Source organism: Desmodus rotundus, chromosome 4 (assembly GCF_022682495.2).
Source record: "Desmodus rotundus isolate HL8 chromosome 4, HLdesRot8A.1, whole genome shotgun sequence".
NCBI classification, from domain to species: domain Eukaryota; kingdom Metazoa; phylum Chordata; class Mammalia; order Chiroptera; family Phyllostomidae; genus Desmodus; species Desmodus rotundus.
This window is the reverse complement of record NC_071390.1, coordinates 24,284,728-24,310,098: the sequence shown is the minus strand read 5'-3', so window position 1 is coordinate 24,310,098 and position 25,371 is coordinate 24,284,728. Positions and strand designations below refer to the sequence as shown.

The window sequence follows — 25,371 nt, the reverse complement described above, 5'->3', positions numbered from 1 at the left end:
CCAGCCCCTGGAGGGGTGTGTGTGTGCATGTGTCTGCGTGTGCCCTACAGGTGGGGCGCAGGGGTCTGGCAGCCTGGGCAACCCCACCTCCCTTCTCCACAGCTCCAGAAGGACTTACAGGGAGGAGGGTCTCTGCAGGAAGCACCCCCGCCTGGTTTGGGCTTTACTATTCTCCAAGGATGAAGGCCATGCAAATGCCACTCCACGTCAGATCTGAACTGGAGCTCTGGCTTTGGGACAGTAACGCGCAGTGGAGACTCCTGGAGCCTCAGTTTTTCCAGCTGCGAAATAGGGATACTAATGCTTTACAAAACTGTTCGGACCAGTGCTTCTCATGCTTGGCTGCAACTGATGTTAACTGGGGTGCAAGAGAAACTGCCAATACCTGGCCCTATCCCAGATTTCACTGTTCTGGGGTGCAGCCTGGGCAGCAGGATTTTTCAGACTTTCCCTGCAGATTCTAGTGTGAAGGTACAGTGTCAGCTGGGTACTAGATTTATCAGGGTGATCACTTAGCAAATTATAATAATGTCCAATTAGTTTCAGGTTATATACCTGAATCTAATACTGTGCCAACTGTAATTGAAAAATAAAAAAATTAAAAAATATAAAGGCAAGGTTGAGAGCCCCTGGTTTGAGCAGTACCTGTGACCCATGAGCTCTTTGCAGGCCTCTGGAAATGTCTGACACCTGAGCAAAAAGTGTATGGGTCTCATGAAAGCAGCCAGACACAAAGTGAATATGAATTCTACAATTCCACTCACAAAAACCTCAAATACAGGCAAAACTAATCCACAGCGTTAGCAGTCGGGATAGTGGCTGCCCCGGCGTGGGGCCCAGTGAATGGAGGGGCCTGGTGTACTTCTGGGTGCCCGCGGTGTTCTGCGTCTCGGGCAGAGTGCCAGTTGTATTTTTCTGAACGTATGATACATTTCAATAAAATTTACCAAAAAGGTTTATTGGCTCCAAAATAGGGAAAGAAAGCACAAAATTGAAAATGTTTTATTATGTATCTATAAAATATAACATTGCGTCAAACAGTCAACTGCAATTCAATTTGATGTATGTACGTGTGAGTATAATTTAATGTGGGCTATGGATATATATGAAAATATGTGATATGATGAGGGGTGGGATATCCAAAAGAGAAGGTCCTTAGTGCCTACGAAAGTCCTAAAACATCCCTGGCTGCTAGTGTAGCTCAGTGGATTGAACACCGGCCTGTGAACAGAAAGGTCGTGGGTTCAATTCCATGTCAGGGCAGGCCAGGTCCCCAGTTGGGGATGTGTGAGAGGCAGTTAATGGATGTTTCTCTCCCCAACTGATGTTTTTCTCCCTCTCTTTCTCCCTCCTTTCCCCTCTCTCAAAAAAAGGAAATAACCTGGCTGGTGTGGCTTAGTCGATTGAGCGCTGGCCTGCGAACCACAGGGTCACCAGTTCGATTCCCAGTCAGGGCACATGCCTGGGTTGCACGCCAGATCCCCAGTAGGGGGCATGCGAGAGTCAGTCACACATTGATGTTTCTCTCCCTCATTGATGCTTTTCTCCCTCTCTTTCTCCCTCCGTTCCCCTCTATCTGAAAATAAAATAAATAAAATTTAAAACCCCCAACAACAGCAAAACAAGGAAATAAATAAAATCTTAAAAAAAAAAAGAAAACCCTAAAACAGCGCAGGTTCATACCAAGGGCTCTTAACCTTGACTCTCTCCTCCTGTACTTGTATGCAAATTGATGTAACCTATGGGGAAGAGAATCCACAGCTTTCAGGAGATTCTCAGAAGGGTATGTGACCCCCCCGCCCTGCCACCCCTTCTCAAAATGTTGAGAACAACTGGTTTTGAGGAATCAATGAGAAACTGGCTGCGAAGGTGCCTGCCATGAAATAGGTGTTTGGTGGTCAGTTTCTTTCCTTCCTTTCAGAGTCCAGCCTCTTGGGGTTCCCACCTGACCCTTCGCAGGTGACTGTGGGAGGGTTTATTCTTTTGGCAGCACCCAGGGCAGACTGCTCTGAGCTCACAGTTTTTCCTCCAAGAGGCCTCTTTAAAAATTTTTTTTTTTTAAATTGTTGTTCAATTACAGTTGTCCCCATTTTTCCCCCATTGCTCTCCCCTGCTCTGCCCAGACCCTCCACATTCACTTCTCCCCCCCCATTGTCCTTGTTCATGGGTCCTTTATACATGTCCCTTGACTTAACCCTTTCCCTTTAAGAGGCTGTTTTAAGGGCCTGTCTTTTCAGCATCTGCTGGATGGCTGAATGTGGCCTGCAGCACCCTGGAGCTGCCCTGGGATTTGTGCTTTCGAATCGGGATGACAGAGGAGGTAAAGGCATCAGAGGGGGCTGCCCCAGTCCATGGACCCTCAGTAATTCACTTAACTATCCTGAGTCTCAGCTTTGTCGTTTATAAAATGAGAGCATTATGTCAATGCATCTTTATAAATAGCAGTCTGTTTCTCCAATGTAAGATATTATTGCTATTGCTGAAGTTACGCTAGGACCTCATTATACGGTGGCCTCGTGATATAGATTTAGAGCCAGATTTCAGATTCTTACATAGAATAAACAGACATTTATCCAAGGGTTCACTGGTTCCCCTAATATAAGCCAGGAACATTCATGTACATTAGTATTCCATTTAGTCCTCTAACACTCCGGTGGGTGATTATGTGTGAATTCTTATTTTACAGATGAGGATGCTGATGTTCCAGGTGGCTAGGTAACTTGACAGGCGTCCACAGCTAAGAGTAAAGTAAGGTTGGACCTAAGTGTCCGACCCAAATCCTGCTGTCATTCTGCCAGTCCGTCACAGTCACGTGAAAGGCGCCATCCTACCTGGACTGGCTCCTGTAGATTTCAGATCCAAAGAGAAGCACGTGGGCAGATGCAGACACAGAAAAATTAGGTTGGTAGGGGCATGAAGGGGCTGGTTATTTTGCAGTAACTCAAGTTATCGATTTCTGTAATGGGAAAGTGAGTGGGGACAAGGTCCCACCTGAGAGCGGGGCTGAGCAGGGCCCAGGAAGGAGGCAGGGTTATATATACACAGCTTGCAGGACTCCGAGTATGGTGATGACCTTCCTCACTCCACTTCCCCTGTAAACTCTTGGAGGATGGTGATCTTGTCTTTCTCATTTCCACCACTGCCCTCCCCTGCCCCAAGTGTCTGTCACAGGGCCTCACCCCGGCAGGTGAATGGAAAATGTAGCCCTCACACGCTGGCAGGAAGAGAAAAGTGTGTACAAACATGTAATCCTCAGGCCCCTGTGGCAACGTGCCACTGAGAAGCAGCTTAGGCAGATGCAGACAGGTGAGCGGTCACTGAATGATACAGTGCAACAGCAAGTGGTCACAGAATAGCTCAATTACTGGGTAGCAGCAGCAACCCCAGGCCATCCCCTGTGCCGGGCAGCTGCTTTCAGTACTATTGCCGTGGCTGTGACCTCCACTCATGATCTCCACCTGTGCTGGGAAGGGCGGGGAGGAAGTGTGTATCCCATCCCACTTAACCCCTGCCTGGCGTTCCCCGAATGCCATTATTCTGAGGTGGGTACATCCTGGTGGGGCTGATGCTTTGCCTGGAATATCTGGGTCTGGAGCCCTGAAGAGTGAAGGCAGATGGATGGATGGATGGATGGATGGATGGATGGATGCGGAGAAGATGGGTGCTGGGAGATGACTGATGGATCAGAGGCGATCGAGGAGGCTGCCTGGCTTGAGATGGATGCCCGCAGAACCTGGAGAGGCAGGTGAATGGGTGGGTCCTGACTGGGCCTCTGCTCCCCAGGGCAGGTCTAAGTACAGGGCTGGAGCTCTTCACAGAGAAGATGCTGTGTAACCCGGTCCCTAGATGAACCCCACATTTGTAACGCCGAGTGATGGACGTGTCTTGTTAGGGAGGGTTCTCACAGGTCTAATACTGCTCCAGTTAGTGACTATGGATTGTTGTCAGAGCAGGCACTGCTAGCAGTGGAGCCAGGAGGTTAAAGGGCCTGGAACAGGTTTTATAATATTATCTGCATTTTACCCGTACAGGCCCTGCACGGAGCACCTGACATGCTTTATAACTGCGAAGACTCACAACAGCTCCATGCGGTGTTCAGGGCTGCTTTGTGGATAAAGGAACTGGGGCTCCAAGTGTGAAACAGCGTATGTTGAGTCCCTCACAGAGTGTGTAGGTGGTGTGTCTGGGCTTCAAGCCCTCTGATCCCAGAGTATTGGGGGAAGAGAGTTTTAAAGATGGAAGGCAGGAGGGAGGGAGGGCTGTAGGGTTTCTGCATCACCTGTCTAAGAAAGAGTGTGGTGTTTTGGCACACGAGACACCTTCTGCATTGGGGTGAGGCTTTGAGACCTCCCAGTTTTCTTCTCGCCCTTCGAGGTCTGCAATCTTGAGCCCAGGGACCTGAAAGTGCAGAGAAAGTCTAGGTGGGGTTTACCATCCTCCCCTCGGACCAAGCCTGTCCCTCTGCCCGGCCCCCGTGAGCAGTCGGGGTGCATACATGACTGTGCCTTCTTCCTCCCCAAGAAGTTCTGCGCCCGGGTCTGGGGCAGGGGGAGGAGTGTTCATCCTTGGATCTTTTCTGGGGGTGGGGTGCCTTAAATGATTCTGGGGGACAGATCTTTCATGGCTGCCCTGGGGCTGCCAATGAAGGAGGACAATGAGCTACCTTTATAGGGATTCCCTGGGGCCCTAGACTTTCCTTCTGGCAGGCAGGCAGAGGTCGTGAGGTTCCGGGCAGGGACTTCCTGGGAAGGAGGGACACAGATTCTCCTTCTGTCCTCATCCTTACCCCCTATGGTCCTGACCCTACCAGCAGCCTCCCTTCTCCCAGCTGGGCAGGACCCCCTCTGCAACTGGCACCTTCATTAGGGTCTTCCGTCCTGGCTCTGCTCCAGGGTCCAGGCATGGTTCTTCCAGGCACGTGGTGGGCACTCACCCTGAGTCTGTGTCGGCGCAAGGGAAAGAACAAGTGCTGTATCCACCCCCCCCACCTCACTCCCCGTATTTCTGAAATTGTTGATACATCTGTGCTGGTGACATACTTGAGTTTTCTGGACAGGAGGGAGAGTGGTCAAGGAGGTGCCCCAGGCAGGAAGGAATCGGATTCCCGGTGAGCCTGTGGTCCTCGGGAAGTTACCACTCCTTTTTGAAGTGGTTTCCTTATCTAAAAAGGATGGGATGGGGCAGGACTGGACAACTTCTCAGGTGCCTCGAGATTCAGTGGTCTAGGATTCTGGGATGGTCAAGGGCAGAATGGCCAGGCCAGTTCACTAGTTCCCAGTGACCCCTGCTCCATGCAGCCCAGTCGATGTCATGGCCTCCCTGCTCTGTTTGCCTTACTTTACGATTATGCTCTTGGGGAGTGGCACCGCCTAAGAATTAAACTGAGCACAGCACAGCCCCAGCCCCGGGAGGCTGTTTTGAGGTCTCTTCCCTGCAAAGCTATCAGCTCCCCATGGGCGGCCAGTTTCCTCCCCATCTCCCTCACTGCAGACTCCCAGGTGACCTGAGCCACAGCAGGGTGTGCTGGGAGGCACACGAGCTTTGGCATTAAATAGATCCAGGCTCCGTTCTAAACTTTGCTACTTAATAACATTTCTAATTTACTGGGGGCTTACCCTGAGCAGGCACCACATCACATGTTTTATATCCGCTTGTTCAATACAGTAACTCTGTAGAGTAGGTATTATCCTCATTATACAATGAAAAAATTGAGTTCAGCCCTGGCTGGTGTGGTTCAGTGGACTGAGCACCGGACTGAAAAGCAAAAGTTTGCTAGCTCGATTCCCAGTCAGGGCACATGCCTGGGTTGTGGGCCAGGTCCCCAGTAGGGGGCGCACGAGGGGCAACCACACACTGATGTTTCTCTCCCTCTCTTTCTTCCTTCCCCTCTCTCTAAAATAAATAAATAAAATCTTTAAAAAAAATTGAGTTCAAGGACAGCTCACCTACTTCAAGTCTTTGCTCAAATGCCTCCTCAGCGAGGCCTGCCCTGACCCACCCTATTTGAAATGGCATTGGCCTCTATCCCAGCACTCGCAATTTGCCTGAGCATTGCTCTTCGACCCTGCCCCTAAACAGAACCTATCACCTTCCAATACACTATACACTTATAATGTTGTTTAGCACCTGCCATATGTCACCAGGGTATTCAGGCATCTTCGCCCATGTTGCTCAAAGATGTATATCCCAAGTCACTAGAATTGTCATCACTCAGTAGGATTCCAATCAGTGTATGCCGAATGACACCTGGTTAAACGATTTGCCCAGGTGTCAGTTACCTGGAGGTTGCCCCCCCCATACGGACACAGGTTTTGGAGCCAGGCAGTTGTGTGTTTGAATCACAGTTTTTGCCACTTAGTTAGACGAATGACCTTAGTAATTTATTCTTCCTGCGCCTCTGTTTCTTTGATAATAAAATAGACTAATAACATTTTTCTCCTAGGAAGGGTGTGAGGATTAATGGAGATACATATGTAAAGTTCTTGGCATATGGCAGGTGCCTGTTCTGTAAATGTTAGCTCCTTTCCCCGAGGAGGGTTGTTTTTTCTCTTCTTGCTCCTCATTTTTCTCCGATGGCCTACCCTTTTGACCACTTTGCTGTTCAACAGCATTTCCTTAAGGGGACAAGCCGCTGAAGGAGGGGCTGGCGTTATCTGTGAAGTTCGCCAGCAGGTGCTCCCTCGCTCTCCCTCTTCCTCCTTCCAGGATGTACCTGTTGCTATGGAGACGGAAGTCATCCCCTTACAGGACATAGCAGGGTTCTGACTCACACCCAAGGAGAGAGACAATGGCTGACCCTGGGGAGGTTTGCTTCCTAGGCTGAGAGTGTGGCTGGGGGTATTGTTCTGCCATCTGCTGGAAAAACCCAACTGGTTCCCTGAGAAAACGAATTGAAGGGTTCATCCTCCTGCCTCCCAGCAATTCTGGGGAGGTGACTGACAGTCCTGCCCGAGGCTGGAGTGTAGTTCTCGCTTGAACTGCAGTCCATTGGTGCTGGTAGGCTGTGATGCCCAGACCCTGGGAGGGGGCCATAGCAGCCAGAGTGACACATAATCAAACTCCTGGCCCTCAGAATGGCACCTCCCCAGAGCAGGGCTGGCAACTGAGGGTGATTCACAACTCTGTGTCCATGAGGGTAGCCAAGCTGGCCCAAGGAGAGAACTCAACATAGGCACTGCCGTCTCTTCTTGCAGCTTGAACGTGACTGTGGGGAGACTGTCTCAGATCTCAGGTCCTCCGGGGACTTCATTCCTTCCTTCCCAACCCATCCTTGACCCTGGGCAGCATGAGAGATTGTGGCTTTTGCCTAACCAGTTAGCCACTCCAAAAGGGGAAGGAAGAAGCGGAGGGTAGAGCACAGCTGGGGGCTGGACGGCCCTCACTGAGTCCTGCTGCTCTCTCCCCGGCCGTGTGGCTCTGGACAAACCACTCGAATTGTCTGTAAAACCGGGACAAGTAGAGCTCTTGCCTCTTGGGACTGTTGTGAGTATTACATGAGTTGATTCTTGTAAAGAGTTTTCGTCCAATGCAGACACTCCAAGTTCACTGGATGTAAGCTATTATTGTCATTTTACCGGGTGTGTTCCTGGGAAGAGGAGTATTCTTGGGCAGAATAAAGATGGTATGGTATTATTTTTATGACTTGGTTTTTCTGGAAAAAATGGCGTTCTGGCAACGCTAGCCCATCTTCCTGCCCTACTGGTGTGAGTCATGACCACCCCCTTCATAGGGGGCCCAGCTCCAGTATTTGCATAATCCCTTCCAGGGCCCGCCCCTCTCCACTATTGGCCAGCCCCAAAGGCATTTACTATTTCTGTTACAAACTCAAATCCAGCCAATAAAGATGTCAGGAGTGGGGCTAGGGGACACAGAAAAGACTGTGAATTGTCTGTGTTTAGAAGGGGAAGGCAAAAGTTAGGGTCCCCAGGGGCCTCAGATGAGAATGCTGAGACTGATGGCTTGGGTGCAGTTCTGTGCCCACTTATCTGTCACTAGTTCAGCACAGAACAGTAAGTGCCCTGGACTGAGGTGGCCCTTGGCTCACAAAGTCTGGACTCCTGGTCCACTGGGGAGGCCTTATTATTTCAGAGCAGGTAACGCTGAGTTGGTTCACTACCTACTCGTCCTCTGTGTCTTTTCGCCTTGTATTTCTTCCAACACAAGCATCTTGGGGGCAGGGAACTGGAGCCACTCATTGGAGGGACCTTGTCACATTCCTCATGAGGGGACCCTGGTGTTTGTCACACAGGAGTTTCTCAATGAATGTTTGTGAAATAAATTTATGAACAAATACAGAGAGCTTGCTTTCTGGTATAGCAGCCCTGAATTTAGCCAGACCTTTTAGAAGGCCCCTCTCGATCCCATTCCTGCTTCATGCACTGGGCTCTGGGCTGGAGGAAGCTAGTGTAGGGACAGCGACCATGTCACCTTAACTTACCACTGTATGCCCAGAGCTTAGCTCAGTACCTGGCACATAGTAAGTGCTCAACCAACATTTGTTGAATGAGTGAATGAGTGAATATAGTGGAAAACCTGCTTACCCTGGAGTCGGGGTATTGTAGTTGTGCTCTTAACAGCTGGCGGGACTCCTCTTAGTAACTCATCTGGCTCCACTGACCAAGTAGGTAAAACAACAAAAATACGCCCTCTTATAAGAAGCCTGCAGTGTGGGGATTCACGGTGATCGGTTATAAGCCATCCTCTGCAGTTTGCTCTCACCCTGAACCTCCTGATGTCCTTGGCAGGCTGTCTCACCAGCTGTCCTGACCCTTATTTCTCATGTGCGCAGCTAGTCAAAGGACACTGTTATCTTGCTGTTTACCACTGCATTTGGGGCCAGCGCCTCTGTGGGTTTTGGGGTTTACTTATCTTCCTATCTTAGACCCACCTGTTGTTTCTAAAATGGCAGCATCCTCCGGAAGGTCTAGGGAACAGTGTCAGTGCTGTCTGTCACCCCCTGCCCAGACGGTGTGGTGGCAGAGGGCTCCAGCCCTGGCTCGGGGACCGGCTGGTGCTGTGACCTTGGGCAGGTCACTTCATCTCTCTGAGCCTCATCCCTGGGTTCTTTCTGATCTTTAATTCTATGGCAGCACACAGGGGTGGGCTTCTCAGGAGTGGAGTGATTTTTAAGTTGGTACATGCTTTTCTGTGAACTTATGGTTTCTATTTGAAAATTTTTCATTTAAGTTCCTGTTCTGAGTATAAAAACAGCACTAGCCAAAAGGAATTTGTATTTTGTGATTTATTGGGAGTATTAATATTATATCAGAAAATGGTAGGTTTTTTGTTCAATATGTTTTAAAAAGGTTTGCTGCATTCTTAAGTGTTATTCTATTATATCTCGGGGTGACTTTTTTCCCCATGAACAACAGATCTGTGATTTATAACGAGCCTTCGTGGCTGAGATTGGCCATGAAAGCGTTCCACGGCCCTACATCCTTCCCAAGAGTGTTCTGGTTGCAGGAACCTCCAGTTTCCAAGCATATTGCAGAGGAAACTGGGTTGCAAGGTCCTTCCTAAAAATCAGGGTAGCCGGAGACTAGCCATGCCTGTGTCCAATTAGACACTGAGGTGTCTTAGGACAAAAAAAGAGCCCTTAGGGATATACCAGCCCAATTCTCTTATTTAGAGTAGGGAAACTGAGGCCCAGAGTGGAGACGTGATTTCCCCAGGTAAAAGGCCCAGAGTATTCCCTCCATGTCTGGGTCTTGCTCACTTGGTCCAATTTCCAGTCCCCCAAATGTGATCGTTGGTGCACACGCCCGAACCATTGCTCATGTCCAGGGGTACTGTCCCTGTCTCATGGTTTGCTTTCCAAGTGCTATGTGATGGAAGGGCTGCTGATAATTCACTGTTGCAACCAGCATCTACTTTGCCCCAGACACATTGTCTTTCCACCACCTAGGCACTAATATCCAGCAGAGAGTTTATTGGCATAATTTCTCCAGAAAGAGGCTGGAAGACTTAGCAGGTTCAAACTTTAACATTTTTATCAAGAATCCCAAGGGGTCACCTTTTCCCCTCCCATCATCACTGCCAACCCCCATCAGGCTTTCTCTATCATAGGAAGCCAGAGCTCACAGAGCAGAAACAGCGCAGGCCGACTGGCAGGCATGTGGTACATTAGTGAGTCAACTGAGCAAGCAACCATCTGAGGGCCATCTTTGTTAAGGGCAGAATAAGCCGCTCATGACACAGGAGGATACAGAAAATACAGGACTATCTTGATTCTTCTGGAGTGAGGGAGGATGGACTGGGGACAAGGGGAGACTTTCCTTTTCTGTTTTCTCAGAAAACATGCAAAGAAAGGCTTCACAAACAACTGAGGATACACAAATATCAGTATTCCCAAACTTCCCTTTTCAAAGATGGCTGCCCCACTGTCCATTCAGAGAGCACACCGCAGAATCTACTGGGCTTGGAGAGAGAGACAGGCAGCAGGAGGAATTTAGTTTTCCACAAAGGTTGTTGTTGTTTTTTTCCTTTATTGATGGGATTTATAATGCATATAACTGAAGGCAAAGTCCGAGGCCTAGAGAAAGGCATGAGGCCCAAGAGAGAGGCTCAGAGATTCTAAAGGCTGCAGAAGGGTACCCACCTAAAAAGGCCACTTGAGCTGCAAAAAGGATGGAGCGGAGAGATAGAAAATGGGAAAAAGAGAAAGGGGGTGGGGGTGGAGTGGGGGTGGGGGAAAGTATTTGGGAGGGAGAAGACAAATACCAGTTCAGAAATTCAGACAAAGATACATAGTAGGAGCTAGTTTGTATCCCAGGTGGGAATAGATGGGCTGGCCTTAAGGTGACAGCATTTGTTTTAGGAAGTATGAGAAGGGAGAATTAAGAAGAGCAATGGCCTCCAGCCAGAATGCAGCACCCCAAGGGCCCTTCGGTTGGTGGCAGTAGTGATGGGGCTTCTCCAAGCCTCTGTCACCATCTTCCTGGAGACTCGACAGGGGTCTAAGGAAACGCCATCCAGCTGGGAGAAGGCAGGGGCTGGGGACCTTGACCTGGGACCTCCCCAGAACTCCCCAGCAGAAGGTAACCTCCTTTTGCTACTGGATTGTGGCCGGGACTGACTCACCCACACAGGCTGTGCCATCCTCATTGGGCTCATAACCCCGGCTGCACCTCTTGTTGGTCCGACACCTGTAGCTCCCATATGTGTTCACACACACAGGCTTGTCTCGAGGGCACACGAATGGGAACTGGATGCACTCGTTGGTGTCTGGAAGGTAAGGGGGTCACTCATTTGGGGTGGAGCTTGGGTCCTTGCTCAGGCTCTGCTACTCCCGCACTCTGTGACTTGGGACTCAACCTCCCTTTTCTCTGGGCCTCAACTTCCTCACCTCAGTCCCCTTGGTGGGCTTCTACTGTGCTTGGCCTCTACATGATGGGGGTGCTCGGGCTTTGTCCTGGGTCTTCTATCTACCACACTTTCTCTAGGTGGTCCCTTCATACGTGAATGCTTCTAGACTTCCTATTTCCAGTGACAACCTCTCCCTGGGGCTCCAGACTCGTAAAGCTGTCTAACTTGCATCATCTTAAACTTAGCAGGTCCCAAATGGAACTTTGGATTCCCTCCAGTCCTCAAACCTCTTCTGCCCCCTATTCCCTAACTCATTCAATGCCACTGTCCTCCACTCAGCTGCTCAAGCAGTAATCAGTGCAACCCCCTATTCCTTCCTTTTCCTTATCTCTGTAGGCAATTTAACAACAGTTCAGTTCTGCCCCCACAGCAGCCCTCTCGTCTGTCTACCAGCTTCTCATCCTTCTGCCCCCAGCCTATTCCCAACCAGCACTATCTCTTGCCTGGAATTCTGAAGCTGCCTCTTGACTGGCCTCCTGGCTTCTACTTCTCGCTCTAATCCAATCTGCAATGTGGCAGCCAGAGCAATCTTTTGAAAATGTAATCATGACATGCCACTCTCCTGCTTACTGGCGCAGGGCCCTAAGAACCAAGTCCAGACACCTTGCTGGGGCTTCAAGACTCTCCTGGACTTGGCACCTCGCTCCTCTGTCCTCTCCAGGCACATCGGCCTCCTTCCCGTTCCTCTGACATACTAAGCCTTTTCCCGGCCTTGTGGTCTCCACACTTCCCTCTGCCAGCAAAGCTCTTCCTCAGCTATTTGTCTGGACAAGTCTCAGCTCACAGGTGCCCCTCCTCTGAGACACTTCCTGACCACTCTGTATAGAACAGTCTCCAGAGAGCGCCTTGCTTAAAAGGTTCTCAATTCCTGTAGTCCAGCTGTTGGGTCATGGGTTGTGGTCTGTCTCCCCCACCAGGAGGAATGCCCTCAGGTGCTTGGCCTGCATCAGCTCCCCGGAGACACACACGTGTCTGCCGGGTAGTGAAGGGAAGAGGTGGCTGGAGTGGTGATCTCACAGGGCCCTTCTGGCACACAGGGAAGGTGCTGGGATTTGTTTGGAGTGGCCAGCATGGGGACAGAGAGAGTAGAGGGGACTCGTTTTCTCCTCAGCCACCGGTAGAGCCATTCTCCTCCACTTTCTCACCCGTGGTCATCTGCCCACCCAGTGCCCTCCACGGGAACACGTTCTCCCCTGTGCCTGGCGCACTCCTCACCACCCCTCAATCCTCAGCTTAGGCCTTGCTCTCTCTGGGGCATCTTGTTGAACCCTCCCTGGACGGGTTTAGGGGCCCACCTTTGTGTTCTCACAGAGCGCCCCAGACCCTGGTCCCTCAGCCCAGCCCTGCTCACACTCCGTGGGCATCGCTGTTTACATGTGTGCCTCTCCCATTGGCTCTAAGCCCCTGGAAGATGAGTCTGTCTGTTCACTCTTGTATCTCAGTAGCAAACCCATTTGCCTGGGGCTGACAGAGACACCTGACAAGTGGATTTAGGAAGAATACTGCCTGAGGGCCTGAAGGGAAGAGGTGTCCTTGACCTGACCCCTCATTGCCAGCCAATGGCACGGAAGACATCTGTGAGCCTTCTGGATGAGGAGACTCAAGGCTGGCCTTCTCCTTCTCCCAGCCCTTGGGGGACTTTCAGAAGGTCACTGGACCTTCCCAGAGCTATTGTCCTGGCAGCCACCTGCCCCCCGTACTGCATAAGGCTGCAATCCCCTTCAGTACTGAGATCCTACTCCACACCCTAGTTTGCTCCAAGGCTCCTGTCAGCCCCCTTGCGTGCTGCTCCACCAGCTGGCCAGGCTGAAGCCCCCACAGCCCCTAGGAGCCAGGTCTCCCTGCGAGCACTGTCCAGGCGGTTTGTGTCTCACGGCCATTCTCATTCTCTCTGTATTCATGGCAGGAAAGCACTGCCAATTCCCAAAACTGGTGATTCAGCCAGCTGGTCGCTAACATCACTCCCACCTTAGTGAGTCACATGGCAGTTGTCTTGGCATCTGGAGCTCCAGGGACAAACAACACCCTCCCCTCCCCACCTTTCCACACCTTGTCTGCAACCTGAACCTTGCCAGGGATCAGGCTGAGCGTTCCCAAGGAGAGGCTGGCCTCTGCCCCATCCCCCAGTGCCTGCAGGCAACTCACCCATGCAATGGCCATTTTCCTGCTGGGAGAATCCTTGGCCGCACTGCAAGGTGGGCAGAAGCAGAGACACTAGTGAGTTGAGAAGATCCCACCCATCTCAGGTGCACACACCCCCCTCCCCCCGCCCCCGGAGTCATGGCCACAGAGCCGTTGCCACCCTGACCCCAGAATGAGAAATGCTTTTAGCTCTGGGCCTGGGGGGAGCCCCTCCCTGCCAGGATCTTTTCTGTTGCAATGAGAATAGGACACTGGCGGGGAGCGGAGGGGGGGGGGGAGGCCAAGAACAGATTCAGTCCGAACTCCTGCTCATTCCCCTCACATAGCACCCTTTAGTCTGAGCTGTAACAGCCCCCTGAGACTGGCCCTCCCATGGCCTTGCCTTGAGTCTGAGGCTGAGTCTCCATTGGGGTGAAGTGTAGTGAGGTGGGGAGAAGCTTTCTCAGGTGTGTGCTCACTCCCCCACCCTCTTCTCTGAGACCCTTCCCCACTCACTGCGCTCGGTGTCTGAAAGCCAGGCTCTCCCACACCTCCCCGGGCAGGGCCCACTGGCCCGGCAGCACGCATCCCAGCGGGAGGAGGGAGGCAAAGGCATTGCGGCCAGAATCTGAACTAATTGAGGCTGAGACAAATTTGGAAACCTGGTCGTGCCAGGTTGTGGGGGCTTTGCTACGTCTATATGAGGGTCTCAGGGACAGCAGCCTGGTGGCGGGTTGGGGGACTCAAAACAACACTTTAGCCCTGGCTGGTGTGGCTCAGTGGATTGAGTGCTGGCCTGCAAACCAAAGGGTTGCTGGTTCCATTCCCAGTCAGGACACACGCCTGGGTTGCGGGCCAGGTCCCCAGCAGGGGGCAGGCAAAAGGCAGCCACACATTGATGTTTCTCTCCCTCTCTTTTTCCCTCCCTTCCCCTCTCTCTAAAAATAAGTAAATAAAATCTTAAACAACAACAACAACACTTTATACAAGACGGAAAACGTCAACTTGGTACCGAGCAATGAGGGTTGGGGGCTGGAGGGGATTACTGGGGAAGGGTAATGACCTCCTCACCCCGAAGACAGCACACTAATGACAAAGGTCCTTGAGCTCCTGACACTGAGGCCACTGAGCAGCCAGTTTCTGCTCATCCTTATCTTTCCCTGGGGTTTTATGAGCTCTCCTAGAAGTCTCCTTATAGGTCGTAAGTCCTCTCTTCTATGCGAACTTAAGTGAGTTCCTGTTATTTACGACCAACTCAGAGCTGGAAGGTAGAGCTCTTCCTCCAAGAGCCCCCAGAGGCCCTTATCCTGCCCTCAGAAGCCACAGGAGGCTTGTCGGAGACTTGGACAGAGCTGGGAGGGAGACAGGAGACCTGGGGTCAATTCTTAACTCTGCTCACAACTGGCTGTGCAGCCTTGGGGGTTCCTGCTCTTGGCCTCAGTTTTCCTCATCTGTAGGATGGGTACAAAAGTCCTGCCAATACCCTGGGAATTCTGCGAGGAGCAGAAGAGATGTGTGCGTGGTATTACCGTGCAATCTACAAATGGTGGGATCACTGTGAAGCCTGCCCTTTGATAAGACTTCCATCCTTCTAGAGGCAGAGTCTGCAAATGCCTGGGAATCCGGCTTCAGCCTACGGGTTTGTGGATGGGCTCTGAGGCTCAGATGCCCTTCTCACCTCCAGCGGGGCTGGGTCCTGACGTCTGTCCTCATCCCGGGGGTAGGGGATCTGTAGCACCGAGTTCATCTCCCCGCTGGCCACGTTCCGGCTCGCCATCTTGCCATCTGGCCACGTCACCTCCACGCTGCTGGCTTCATCCTTCCCTGTCAGACAGACGGAGAGGAAAGCATCAGCAGCGGAGGAGAGTGGGAGGGGGCGTTCTCAGAAAGGGTATCGCACATTCATTTATTCATTCACTTAATAAAGAATATTAATCGAGCACTCTAAGTGCTGGGGGAGCAGTGAACAGGGCAGACGAGGCTCCGCCCCTTCAGAACAACAGCGTCCAGCAGAACGTTCTGCGGTGGCGCTCTGTCCTCTGCGCGGCGCGGTTCGACAGCCACCAGCCACAGTGGCTGCTGAGCACTCGGGGTGGGACGAGTGTAATAAGGAACTGAATTTTAAATTCTATTTCGTTTTAATTACGTTACATTTATAAACAGATAGCCAAACAAGGCTAGTGGCCACCACATCGAGAGTGCCACTCTAGAATTTACGCCCAGCGGGCTGTCCTACCTGTGGCCCGTGGGCTGCGTGCAGCCCAGGAGGGCTATGAATGTGACCCAGCACAAAATCGTCAATTTACTTAAAACCTTTTTTTTTGCTCATCAGTTTTCGTTAGTGTTTGTGTATTTAATGTGTGGCCCAAGACAACTCTTCTTCTTCCAGTGTGGCCCAGAGATGCCAAAAGGTTAGACACCCCTGCATAGGCCAGTCTGCATGAGGCTGTTTTCAGGGAGAGCGGGGGAAGGAGGCTGACTGCGTTGTGCTGGGTTCAAATTTTGGCTGTACCGCTTACCTGCAGTTGGAAAGAGCTCGGTGGGAGGGGGACATCTGGGTGCCCTCGGGACAAATCCCAGCTCTGCAGCCGACTTGCAGCTGACATATTTATGTTTATGTTTTTGTTGATATTTATAGCCTGCTGGGGGCCAAGCTCTTTTTTGCCACTGGGAGTGTCCCTGTGTCCAGGGAGCTTCCACTCTAGTGGGAATAGACAGGCAAACAGGTGAACAGACAGGTAACGTCAGATACTGACGAGCTCTAAGAAGAAAACAAAAATAGGGAAATGGAGTAAAGAGGGTTGGCTGGGGGCCTTTTCTGGTCAGGGTGGTTGGGGATAGGCTCTTGGGGGAGAGGACATTTGAGCGGAGCTCTAAATAAAAGCCGAGGATAAAGACCCAGAGGGTGGGGGGCACAGGAGAAAGGCCGCTCTAAGAAGCCGAGATGTTGACAAAAGCTGGCGCAGAGGCTCAGGGAGTATTCCCAGTGAATCCGTCGCACACATCCATGGAGCAATGCAGTGCATCACTGGCAGAAAGCAAGCTGGAGAGATTTGTCAGATGTTTAGGCAGTGTCAAAACCGACCCCAGCTCCCTGCTTCAGGCACCAGGCCTGTCACCGTGGCGAGGTCAGGCTAATGGTGATGGATTGGGGTGGAGAGGAGAGGGAGCTGAGCCTCACCTGCGGAGAGAGGCCATTCTCCTAGTCAGCTACCTGGGGAAGAGGGCAGTGCTCAGCAGCGAGGGAGAGAGGGAGCAGCCCCTTCTTATCACCTGCCCGAGCTGACCAGATGTGGGTGGGTGCTCAGGGGTCCACACACCCCAAAACACTCCCCCAAGCACCATTCGTGGGCTGAGTAAATAATGTGTCACCCACGTGGATGTGCTACTTTCCCCTTAACGTATATAGATACTGTTAGAAGACACGTGAAACCGAAAAGCTCTGTTGAATTTATAGTGGCTTTTGGTCCTTCTTGTCCGTCTATGGGTTTTATAGTGATAGGTACTGTGGGGATGGAGGGTAGTTTGTGAAACATCTTCACGTATAAATAGGGTTCCCATGTTTTAGAAAAGGCGTGGACACCACGTCCAGACTGGGCAGAGAAATCCCTGTGCAGGCTCCCAAGCAGAGGTGGCTCTGGGGGAGGGGCTGAGACAGCGTGGCAGGGGAGGACCCAGCTGCTTCTTTCTCCAGAGTCCCAGACTCCTTGGAACATACCAGCCTCCCTGCTGCTGTGCTTGGGGTTAATGAGGGCAGCGACCAGCTGCCACACCTTGGAAGTGTTGGAGGTGAGAGGCCCCTCCTCTGTGGGCAGGTGGGCAGCAGGACCAGGGAGAAGCCCTCGGGGGAGCTGAGACTCCCACACACGGTGCAGCTTCTCTTCCCTTCTAGGCAGGCCTTCCTGGTTCTGTGGTTGGCTTTATTCAGCCAGAAAACATTTCTCATAGCCCCTTTATTTCCCCATTCCCTCATTCTCTAATAATTGCTTTGGGGGAAGGGGGTAGAAATGGGCTTGGGGTGTCAGCTGCAGACTTTTTTCTGTTTTGAAGTAGTTTCTTGAAGTTCAACAGACCTGGCATTTGTAGGGTGTGCAGCGTCCAAATTGAGCGGCATATGTAAAAAGTAAGCATTTTTCCACTAAAAAAGGAGACAAAGAGAAGCAACTGTTTCTCACCTAAGCCAACAGAACAGCTACATGAATACATTTTCCAGACTGACTGAAGTGCCACAAATAACTCAAAAGAGTCGCCGAATATTCATAGACAATCACAAATTTATATCCTGTATTCGCAGCACAGTTCTGAGGCCTGCTCGCTCGCTCCCTTCCTCCAGGCCCGGGAGGGGCCAGGGCTCTGAGATGAGTAAGCTGGGAGAGCACAGCTCAGTAGGACTTGCTCTGCTGCTGCTGCTGCTTATTTTGCCGACTTGGATTCTCTCCTGGGGCCTCAGTGTTTCCATCTGTAAGTTGGGGGAGTGACCCAGAGCTCTAGCACTTCCTGGAAGAACAGTCTTTCTTCCCTGGAACGTGAGCCCTGCCTGCTGTCACTGCCAGCATCTCTGTCCCCAGCACCTCTCAGACATGGAGACACCCTGCAGAGCCCCAAGGGCTTTCACTGTGCGCACTAATACAAGAGAGCATGTACCCCAAACTGTTCCAGGTGAGGCTCCGCGGTAGTGTGCTGGGCCCTCAAGGCCACGCCACGAGGAAGGTACTAGCTTCATCATTTCCATTTGAGAGCCGAGGGAGCTGAGACCTGCTACCTGCTACACCCTGTTCTACTGTTCTACCGGCCAGCCCACCCCTGACCCACCACGGCCGAGCATCCTGCAGGGGCCTGGGGTTCAGCAGGAAGGAGACAGGCCCTGGCCCCATCCGGAGGAGCTGAGTCCTGGGTGGGCCATGAACACAGCGGTTATGCGGTAATAAGCTGGGAAGTGCAGCCATAGCATCGGTACCACTTGGTGAGAGAGGCGCTGTTAGAAGTCATGTAGGTCGGGTGTTGCAGAAGTGTAAGAGTTTGGAGGCAGAGAAAGGAAGGAAGGAGCATGCCAGGCGGAGGGTGCAGCATGGGCACAGGCATGAGGTGTGATAGGGCCCGTGTGTTTGACCAGCAGGGAGAAGTTCAAAGTGGGGAAGCAGAGTGTGAGAATGTGTATTAAGTGGGTGGGTGGGAGAGGAGACTGGGAGGGACTTGGAACCTTAGTGTGTGTGGCCAACCTGAACCTTCCCGATTACTCTGCGAGGGGGGTGTTTCAGCCCCACTCTGCAGGTGTAGACACTGAGGCTTGGTGAGGTGAAGGGACTCACAGGTGCCTGAGCCAGGACTGGAACCCAGGCTCTGGTCCCCAGGCCCGGCTGTTCTCTCTGCCCCAGACATCTCGCGTCTTCAATCAGCTTCAATCAGGCCTTCCTGCTGAATCCCAGCCAGAGGCCCCCGGGCTCCCAGACACTGCACGGGGTGGCCTGTCCGCCAGGCCTGTGGGTTTGCAAGCAGGGGAGCCTCCATTAACCAGCCACGGCTCTCTGGAAGTTTTTAAAGAACAAAGGCCAAGCAGGCACAGAGAGTTGTGCTTTTCAGAAGAATTACAAGCAAAACAGATGGTGGGAATACAGTTGGTGGAATATTTTTGCACTTTAATAAAGCAATTTTCATGTGGGCCACTGAATTTTCCTTCCCTAAATGAGCACCAGCCGGCATGGAGGCAGCTCTGAGTCACTCGAAAACAACTAGCTGAAAGGAAGGTGGTGTGTGTGGGTGGGGGGCACCCTCAATGCCTGTGGTGGGCTGGCCGAGTGGGGGAGCCCCTAATGGGGCCAGTAGATTACTGGCACTTGTTTTCATTTTCTGGCTTTTGTCCAGCTGCCTCAGCCCTCTGCTAGCCAGGGTGTGGGACACGCAGGAGTGGGTGTGCAGGAGCTTGGGAGTGTGTTCAGAGCAACCAGGGGGCAGAGGGGGTGCTCAACAAGGGCTGTGAGTGGAAAGGCTTATTTATGAGCCTAGCGGGCCACCTGCCCCAGGAGGAGCAGGGAAAGGCCAGGGCAGGGGTGGAGAGGGGAGGAGAGACAGGCCAGGGGCTCTCCTGAGCAGGGGCGGCTGGGGTGGGGGCTGATGTCTCCAGAAGGGACAGTTCTGCAGGATGAAGCTAAGAGCTCTCTGCACAACACAGTGGGCCCCCTGAGGACCCCCCACCCCCCGCACCAGAGAATGAAATATCCCTGAAGTTTTATGGTGTGATCCACATGGCCTGGACCCTCCAGATTCGGGAGAACACATGAGGGTCTGGGGTGCTGAGCCCTCCAACTGCCAGTGCAGAGGTGGGCCGAGGGATGTGACGGGGTGGCAGGGGGAGGAAGCGCCCGGGAGGCTGTCTGCTGAGAGGCTCCTGTGCGCAGGCACAGACATGGCCACACTCTCAGCACTCCAGGCCTGCAAAGTCAGGAGGAGGCAGGGGTGATTCATGGAGGGAGGAAGGAAGCAGGGTCAAGTCAGGGTGAGCAGGAGCGTTGTGAGTGCTGGCAGGGGAGCTTCCTGCAGTGCTCCCCCTGTAGGGACCCCTGTCTTCCAGCATGGCTTCCGCCCACATCTATTCTCAGTCAGCCAGACCTTTATGGCAACAGTGTCTTGCATTCACATTTTGGACACGCCCCTTCTCACCCCAAACACCACGAGACCAGCTGCTCAGGACTGGAAACCATCGAACTGCCCATCAATAGGGGACCTGCTAGATAAGTTAGGAATGCTGCCACACGATGAAATACTGTGCAGCAAAAAAATTAAAAATAGAGCTGCCATACGATCCAGAAGTTCCACTTCTGGGTACTTGACAAAGAAGACAATACAATTCAAAAGAATCAGGGCCTGGCAGAAGTAACACCCGTGTGGGTGTGGTTGGTAGGGTAATACTATGGGTGAAATAATTTATAGTTTTAATTTGAACATTTCAGCTAAAATGCTATATGGTGTGCTTGAGTGTGATAGTTTTATGTTACAGAATTACATACTTATGATTTTGTAATAAAAGATTTTGTAATAAAAAAAAGGGGCGTTATTTGTGCCAGACCCTGTCTATGCCCCTCCCCCTCCCATGTTCACGGTGCATTATTTCCAATGGCCGAGAGATAGAAGCAAACTAGATGTCCATCGACAGATGAGCGGGTAAAGAAGATGTCGTATATAAATACAATGGGATGATATTCAACAATAAAAAAATGAAATCTTGCCATTTGCAACAACGTGGATGGATCTAGAGGGTATTACACTGAGTGACCTAAGTCAGACAAAGAGGACAAACACCTGGTACCCCTGCTGGTGGCCTCTGGGCTCCTTCTAAGCCCCGCCCTTGCCCAGCAAAGCCTGGCTTGGGCCTTCCCAGCTATCCAGACCTCTCTGTTCCACCTGCCCTCTCGGCCCAGCTCTGGGGGCCCCCGGCAGTTTGGTCCAGGCCTCCCCTCCAGGCTCCGCTCCCACCAGACCATTCCCGTTCTGTGGGTGCACTGGGCACCCTTATCTCTGGGCCTTTGCTCAAGCCAGTGCAGCCCCTGGAATGCTCTCCGCAGCCCCCATTCCTGCTTTCCAAACTCCTACCAACCTTTCAGAGCTAGTTCTAGGTCCACTTTCTTGGGAAAGCTTCCCAGAGCAAAACTAATGTGTCCTTCCCTGGTCCTCTCACAGCCGCTGGGCCGGGGTGACGGCACATCCAAATCTGCCTTGCCCCAGAGTTCCTGTGTCTATCCGCCTCTTTCTTTGGGCTGTGAGGCTGGAGGGCAGGGAGCACTTCCTCTTTGTCTCATCTTTTTTCACGTTTCTCTGTGTCTCTTGGTCTCCCCCAGGCCCTGTTTCAGTCCATCTCCACCCTGTTCTTTCTCCTCAATCCTTCCTTTCTTTTTTTTTTTTAAGATTTTATTTATTTATTTTTAGAGAGAGGGGAAGGGAAGGAGAAAGAGGGGGAGAGGAACGTCAATGTGTGGTTGCCTCTAGTGCACCCCATACTGGGGACCTGGCCTGTAACCCATGCACGTGCCCTGACTGGGAATCGAACCGATGATGCTTTGGTTCGCAGGCCTGTGCTCAATCCACTGAGCTACACCAGCCAGGGTTCAATCCTTCCTTTCATCCACCCTTTCCCTCCAGCTCCTTCCTTTCTGCCCCATGAATCAGGTGGGCCTGTGTTATGCTGGGTCTGTGAAGAAGGCCCTCCTGAATGTTGGAGTCTTAGAGCTGCAGGGATGGAGCCTGCCTGGCCCTTGCTGTGTCCCGGGCTACTGGCCCCCCTGCCTGCTGAGCTGCCTCGGGGAGTCTCACTGCCTTCCTTCCCAAAGAGCCAGTCTCCAAGAGCAGCCTTTCTTCAGTGCCTCTCTGGGAGTAGATCCCGGCAACAGAGAGGAGTGTGCAGGGGGACTCATGGAGCAGTTTGAGCCAGAGTTCAGACCCAGAACAAATCCCATGGCTTGCAAAATGCAAGGTTTGGCAGTCAGGAGGGGCTCCCAGCGATGCATCATCTGTAATCCTGAGCATGGGAAGCAGGCAGTCATGAAGAGTCACAGAGGCTCTTGGGCCCCGTGGTCCCACCAGGTGACCTGGCTGAGGCTGCCCAGTAGAAGAGCAGGTCTGTTCCCTTGGAAGGGCAAATCCTGGCCAGGGAAGAAACCCAGTGACACCCATGATACATGACTTAAAATAGCAGAGGTTAGTCTGTGGGATGTGGGGAAGGAGAACCAGCCCTAGTCCTGGCCTCTCCACTGATTTTCTATGTGAGTCTCAATTCCCTTATCTGTACAATGGGGTGAGGGTTGATGTCCAGCCTGATCCCTGAATGAACCTGTGATATATAGGTTCATACATGTCACCTATGATATGGCAGTAGACTTGGTGCCTGGGCAATTCCACTTGGGTCACCTGGTAACTGAGGGGACGTGGATGTCCAAGCAGAAGGAGGCAAAGCAGGAGGACCTAGGCTGGCTCCACACAGAGCAGCTGCAGAAGGTCAAGCAGTCAAGTCACAGCGGCCAAGATCTTACACCGCAGTGTCTCAAGAGTTGGGGCCCAAATCCAGCCCTTCCTACTTTCTCAAGGTGTGATCGCGGCAGGTTGCTTAACCTTAGCCTCAGTTTCCTGAGGCTAAGAAATGGGGTTAATGACTTATCACGTTATGGTGAGAAATGAATGAGGTATTTCACGTAAAGCCCTTAGCCCAGCGCCCGGCACACACTAAGTGCTCCATTCACGTTGGCTACTGCCATTCTGCCAGAGAGGAACGTATTTAAAGTCATCTCGTACTTTCGGGGCCAGCACAGCAAATGGCTGCCTTAGAGGTGATCAAAGCGCCGATCCCAGGCTGAACCATCCAGGGCGAAATAGCCCAAGAACGTGCTCCTATAACCGGGCCTTGGGGTGCCCTAAATATTTATGCTTCTTTTTCAGATTGCATAAAAGTTATGTGTTTCCTATAAAAGTTGTAAAACACATAAGAAACCATGTGGAAGAAAATAAAAATCCCATTCTCAGGCCGGTCTGTGTGTGAATCCCATCTCTGCCATTTACTTACTATGTGGTCTCGGTTGAGCGGAGTTCTTAATTGTTTGATCCTCAGTTTTCCCATTTGTAAATGGAGGGAAATAATGCCCACCTCACAGGGTGGTCCCGAGAGTGCCGTGAGTAGTAAGAGTAAAGTCCCCCTGTGCCTACAACGAGCAAGAGTTACACATCGACCCAGCCACTCGGAAAATGCCTGTGCGCACCTTTTGCGTTTTCTTTCAGTTTTTCCATGTGCACAGCTATATGAATAACATTAACATACTCGTATACACAGATGTTTATTAATTTGAGAGTGCATTGCCTATCTTCTTATGTGACCTCTGTATCACCTCAGGAGGTGAGGGAGGGTGTCTGATTTTGAACCTACGTGTATTCAATTCAAATGCTTTCTTTTTAAAAAAATATATTTAAAAAAGATTTTATTTACTTTTAGAGAGAATGGAAGGGAGGGAGAAATAGAAGGAGAGAAACATCAGTGTGTGAGAGATACACCAATCGGTTGCCTCTTGCATGCCCCCAGCTGTGGACCCAGCCCACAACCCAAGCATGTGCCCTGACTGGGAATTGAACCGGCGACCCTTTGGTTAACAGGCTGGTGCTCAATCCACTGAGTCACACCAGCCAGGGCTATACATTTCTTTAAAAATGGTTCATTTTGCAATAATTGTAGAGTCACAGGAAGTTGTAAAGACAGTACCGAGAGCTCCCGTGTACCTTTCGTCAGGTTCCCCTCAGTGGCTACATTACAGCACAAGGTCAAGGGCAGAAGATGGATGTTGGCACAAGCTGTGTGGGTGGCTCTGTCATCACACATGCAGATTCGTGCAGCCGCAACCACAGTCAAATACAGAGCCGCTCTGTCACCACCAGGACCTCCTCCGGGCTGTCCCCTCTCCTTTTCACCATTTCTACCCCAGCAGCCCCTGATCTATGTCCCATCCCTACAGTTTTGTCATCTCGAGAATGCTGTATAAATGGAACCAACAGTATGCGACGTTTTGAGATTGGCCTTGCCCCCCACACACCATTATGCCCTCGAGAGCTATCCAGGTTGTGTGCTCAGTAGTTCATTCCTCTCTCTTGCTGAGTGATAGTGCGTGGTGTGGCTAGACCCCAGTGGGTCGGATCGCTAACCTGTGGAAGGGCATCTGGGTCGTTTCCAGTTCGGGTTGTCACAGAGGAAGCCACCATGAACCATCATGTACAGATTTTTTGCGGACATAAGTTATCATTCATCTGGGATGAAGGCCCAGGAGGGCAATTGCTGGGTCTGGTAGTAGTTGTATGTTTAGGATTTTAAAAGAACTGCCAAAGAATTTTCCAGAATAGCTGTACCATTTTACATTCTCATGAGCAATGTCAGAGGGGTCTAGTTTCTTTACTTCCTTGCCTATTGTCACCAGGGGTTTGGTGAGACACTTTAATCACAGAGCCAACTCTCAAGAGGCCAGGGTGGCAGCCGGGTTGGATGAGTTTGGTGCAGGTCGCTGTGTGACAAGGCCACAGCTTGGACAGGTGCAGACTTCAATACTTTGACCCCGAGGTGAGTAATTTGACAGAGGCACCAAGGTGGGGACCCCTGTAAGGGGCGGGGCACATAAAAACCTCCTTCCTGAGTTCAGGTTTACCTTAGAGCAGGGTCGCCTCCAACAGCCGGCGTCTGCCACGGCTGTTGCAGTTACGTGGTACCTGGAAGATGCTTGAGCTGTGAGTCCTGCGTCCCTCAGCATGATGCCAGATGCAGATTCAGGGCCCACCTCCTGTCAACAGCTCACTGCCCACCTCTCCCCTGGCCCCGACTCACCCAAGCCAAAGTGTGCCACGGGCTCCATCTCACACAGGTAGCCTGAGCCCCCGTCGATGATCCTCAGGTGGGCCCCGCTCTTCTTGGTGTAGAGCACGACCTTCGCCCCCCTGGCAAAGGCCCCAAACCGGGTCCGTGGCACCACTCGGAGCCAGTTGTTGCTGAAGCCCTGCAGGGGGGGAGAAGGCGGACCGGGCATCAGTGGGACAGGTAGAGGAGCGGGGACCCAGGGCAGGAGAGGGAGAGAGGGAGGAAAAGGAAGAGAAGAAAAGCAGCGGAGGAAAGGGAGAGGAGGAGGAACGCTGGGAAAGAGGAGGGAAGCCAATAGACTCAGAAAGAATGGTTTCTGGAGAAGTGCCCGTGGAAGGCAAAGGAAGGCAGAGGGGTTCTCCTGGGAGGCCCTCTGGGAGGTATACCGTGCTGCTGGGGATTTTTTTGCTTCCTGCAGGCTCTGGATGTCCATTTGTCAGGCCAAACCCGAGCTCCTCTGCCCCCATCCACCCCAGACCCAGGGGACCACACCGCGCTGGGCTCCGTGGTTCCTG

At 51.9% G+C, this 25,371-nt stretch overlaps 1 protein-coding gene across 1 annotated transcript in view; it reads right to left on the bottom strand.

The window, feature by feature from the left end:
- Positions 1-10,066: 10,066 nt before the first annotated feature.
- CRTAC1 (cartilage acidic protein 1) overlaps positions 10,067-25,371 on the bottom strand; it is a 132,575-nt gene continuing 117,270 nt past the window's right edge. The window contains exons 11-15 of the mRNA XM_024563199.4: positions 24,827-24,995; positions 15,164-15,309; positions 13,510-13,552; positions 11,080-11,223; positions 10,067-10,615 (exon numbers count right to left, since the gene is read on the bottom strand). Coding sequence (XP_024418967.1) covers positions 10,497-10,615; positions 11,080-11,223; positions 13,510-13,552; positions 15,164-15,309; positions 24,827-24,995 — 621 coding nt within the window. The 3' untranslated portion in view covers positions 10,067-10,496. The remainder of the gene's footprint in view (positions 10,616-11,079; positions 11,224-13,509; positions 13,553-15,163; positions 15,310-24,826; positions 24,996-25,371) is intronic.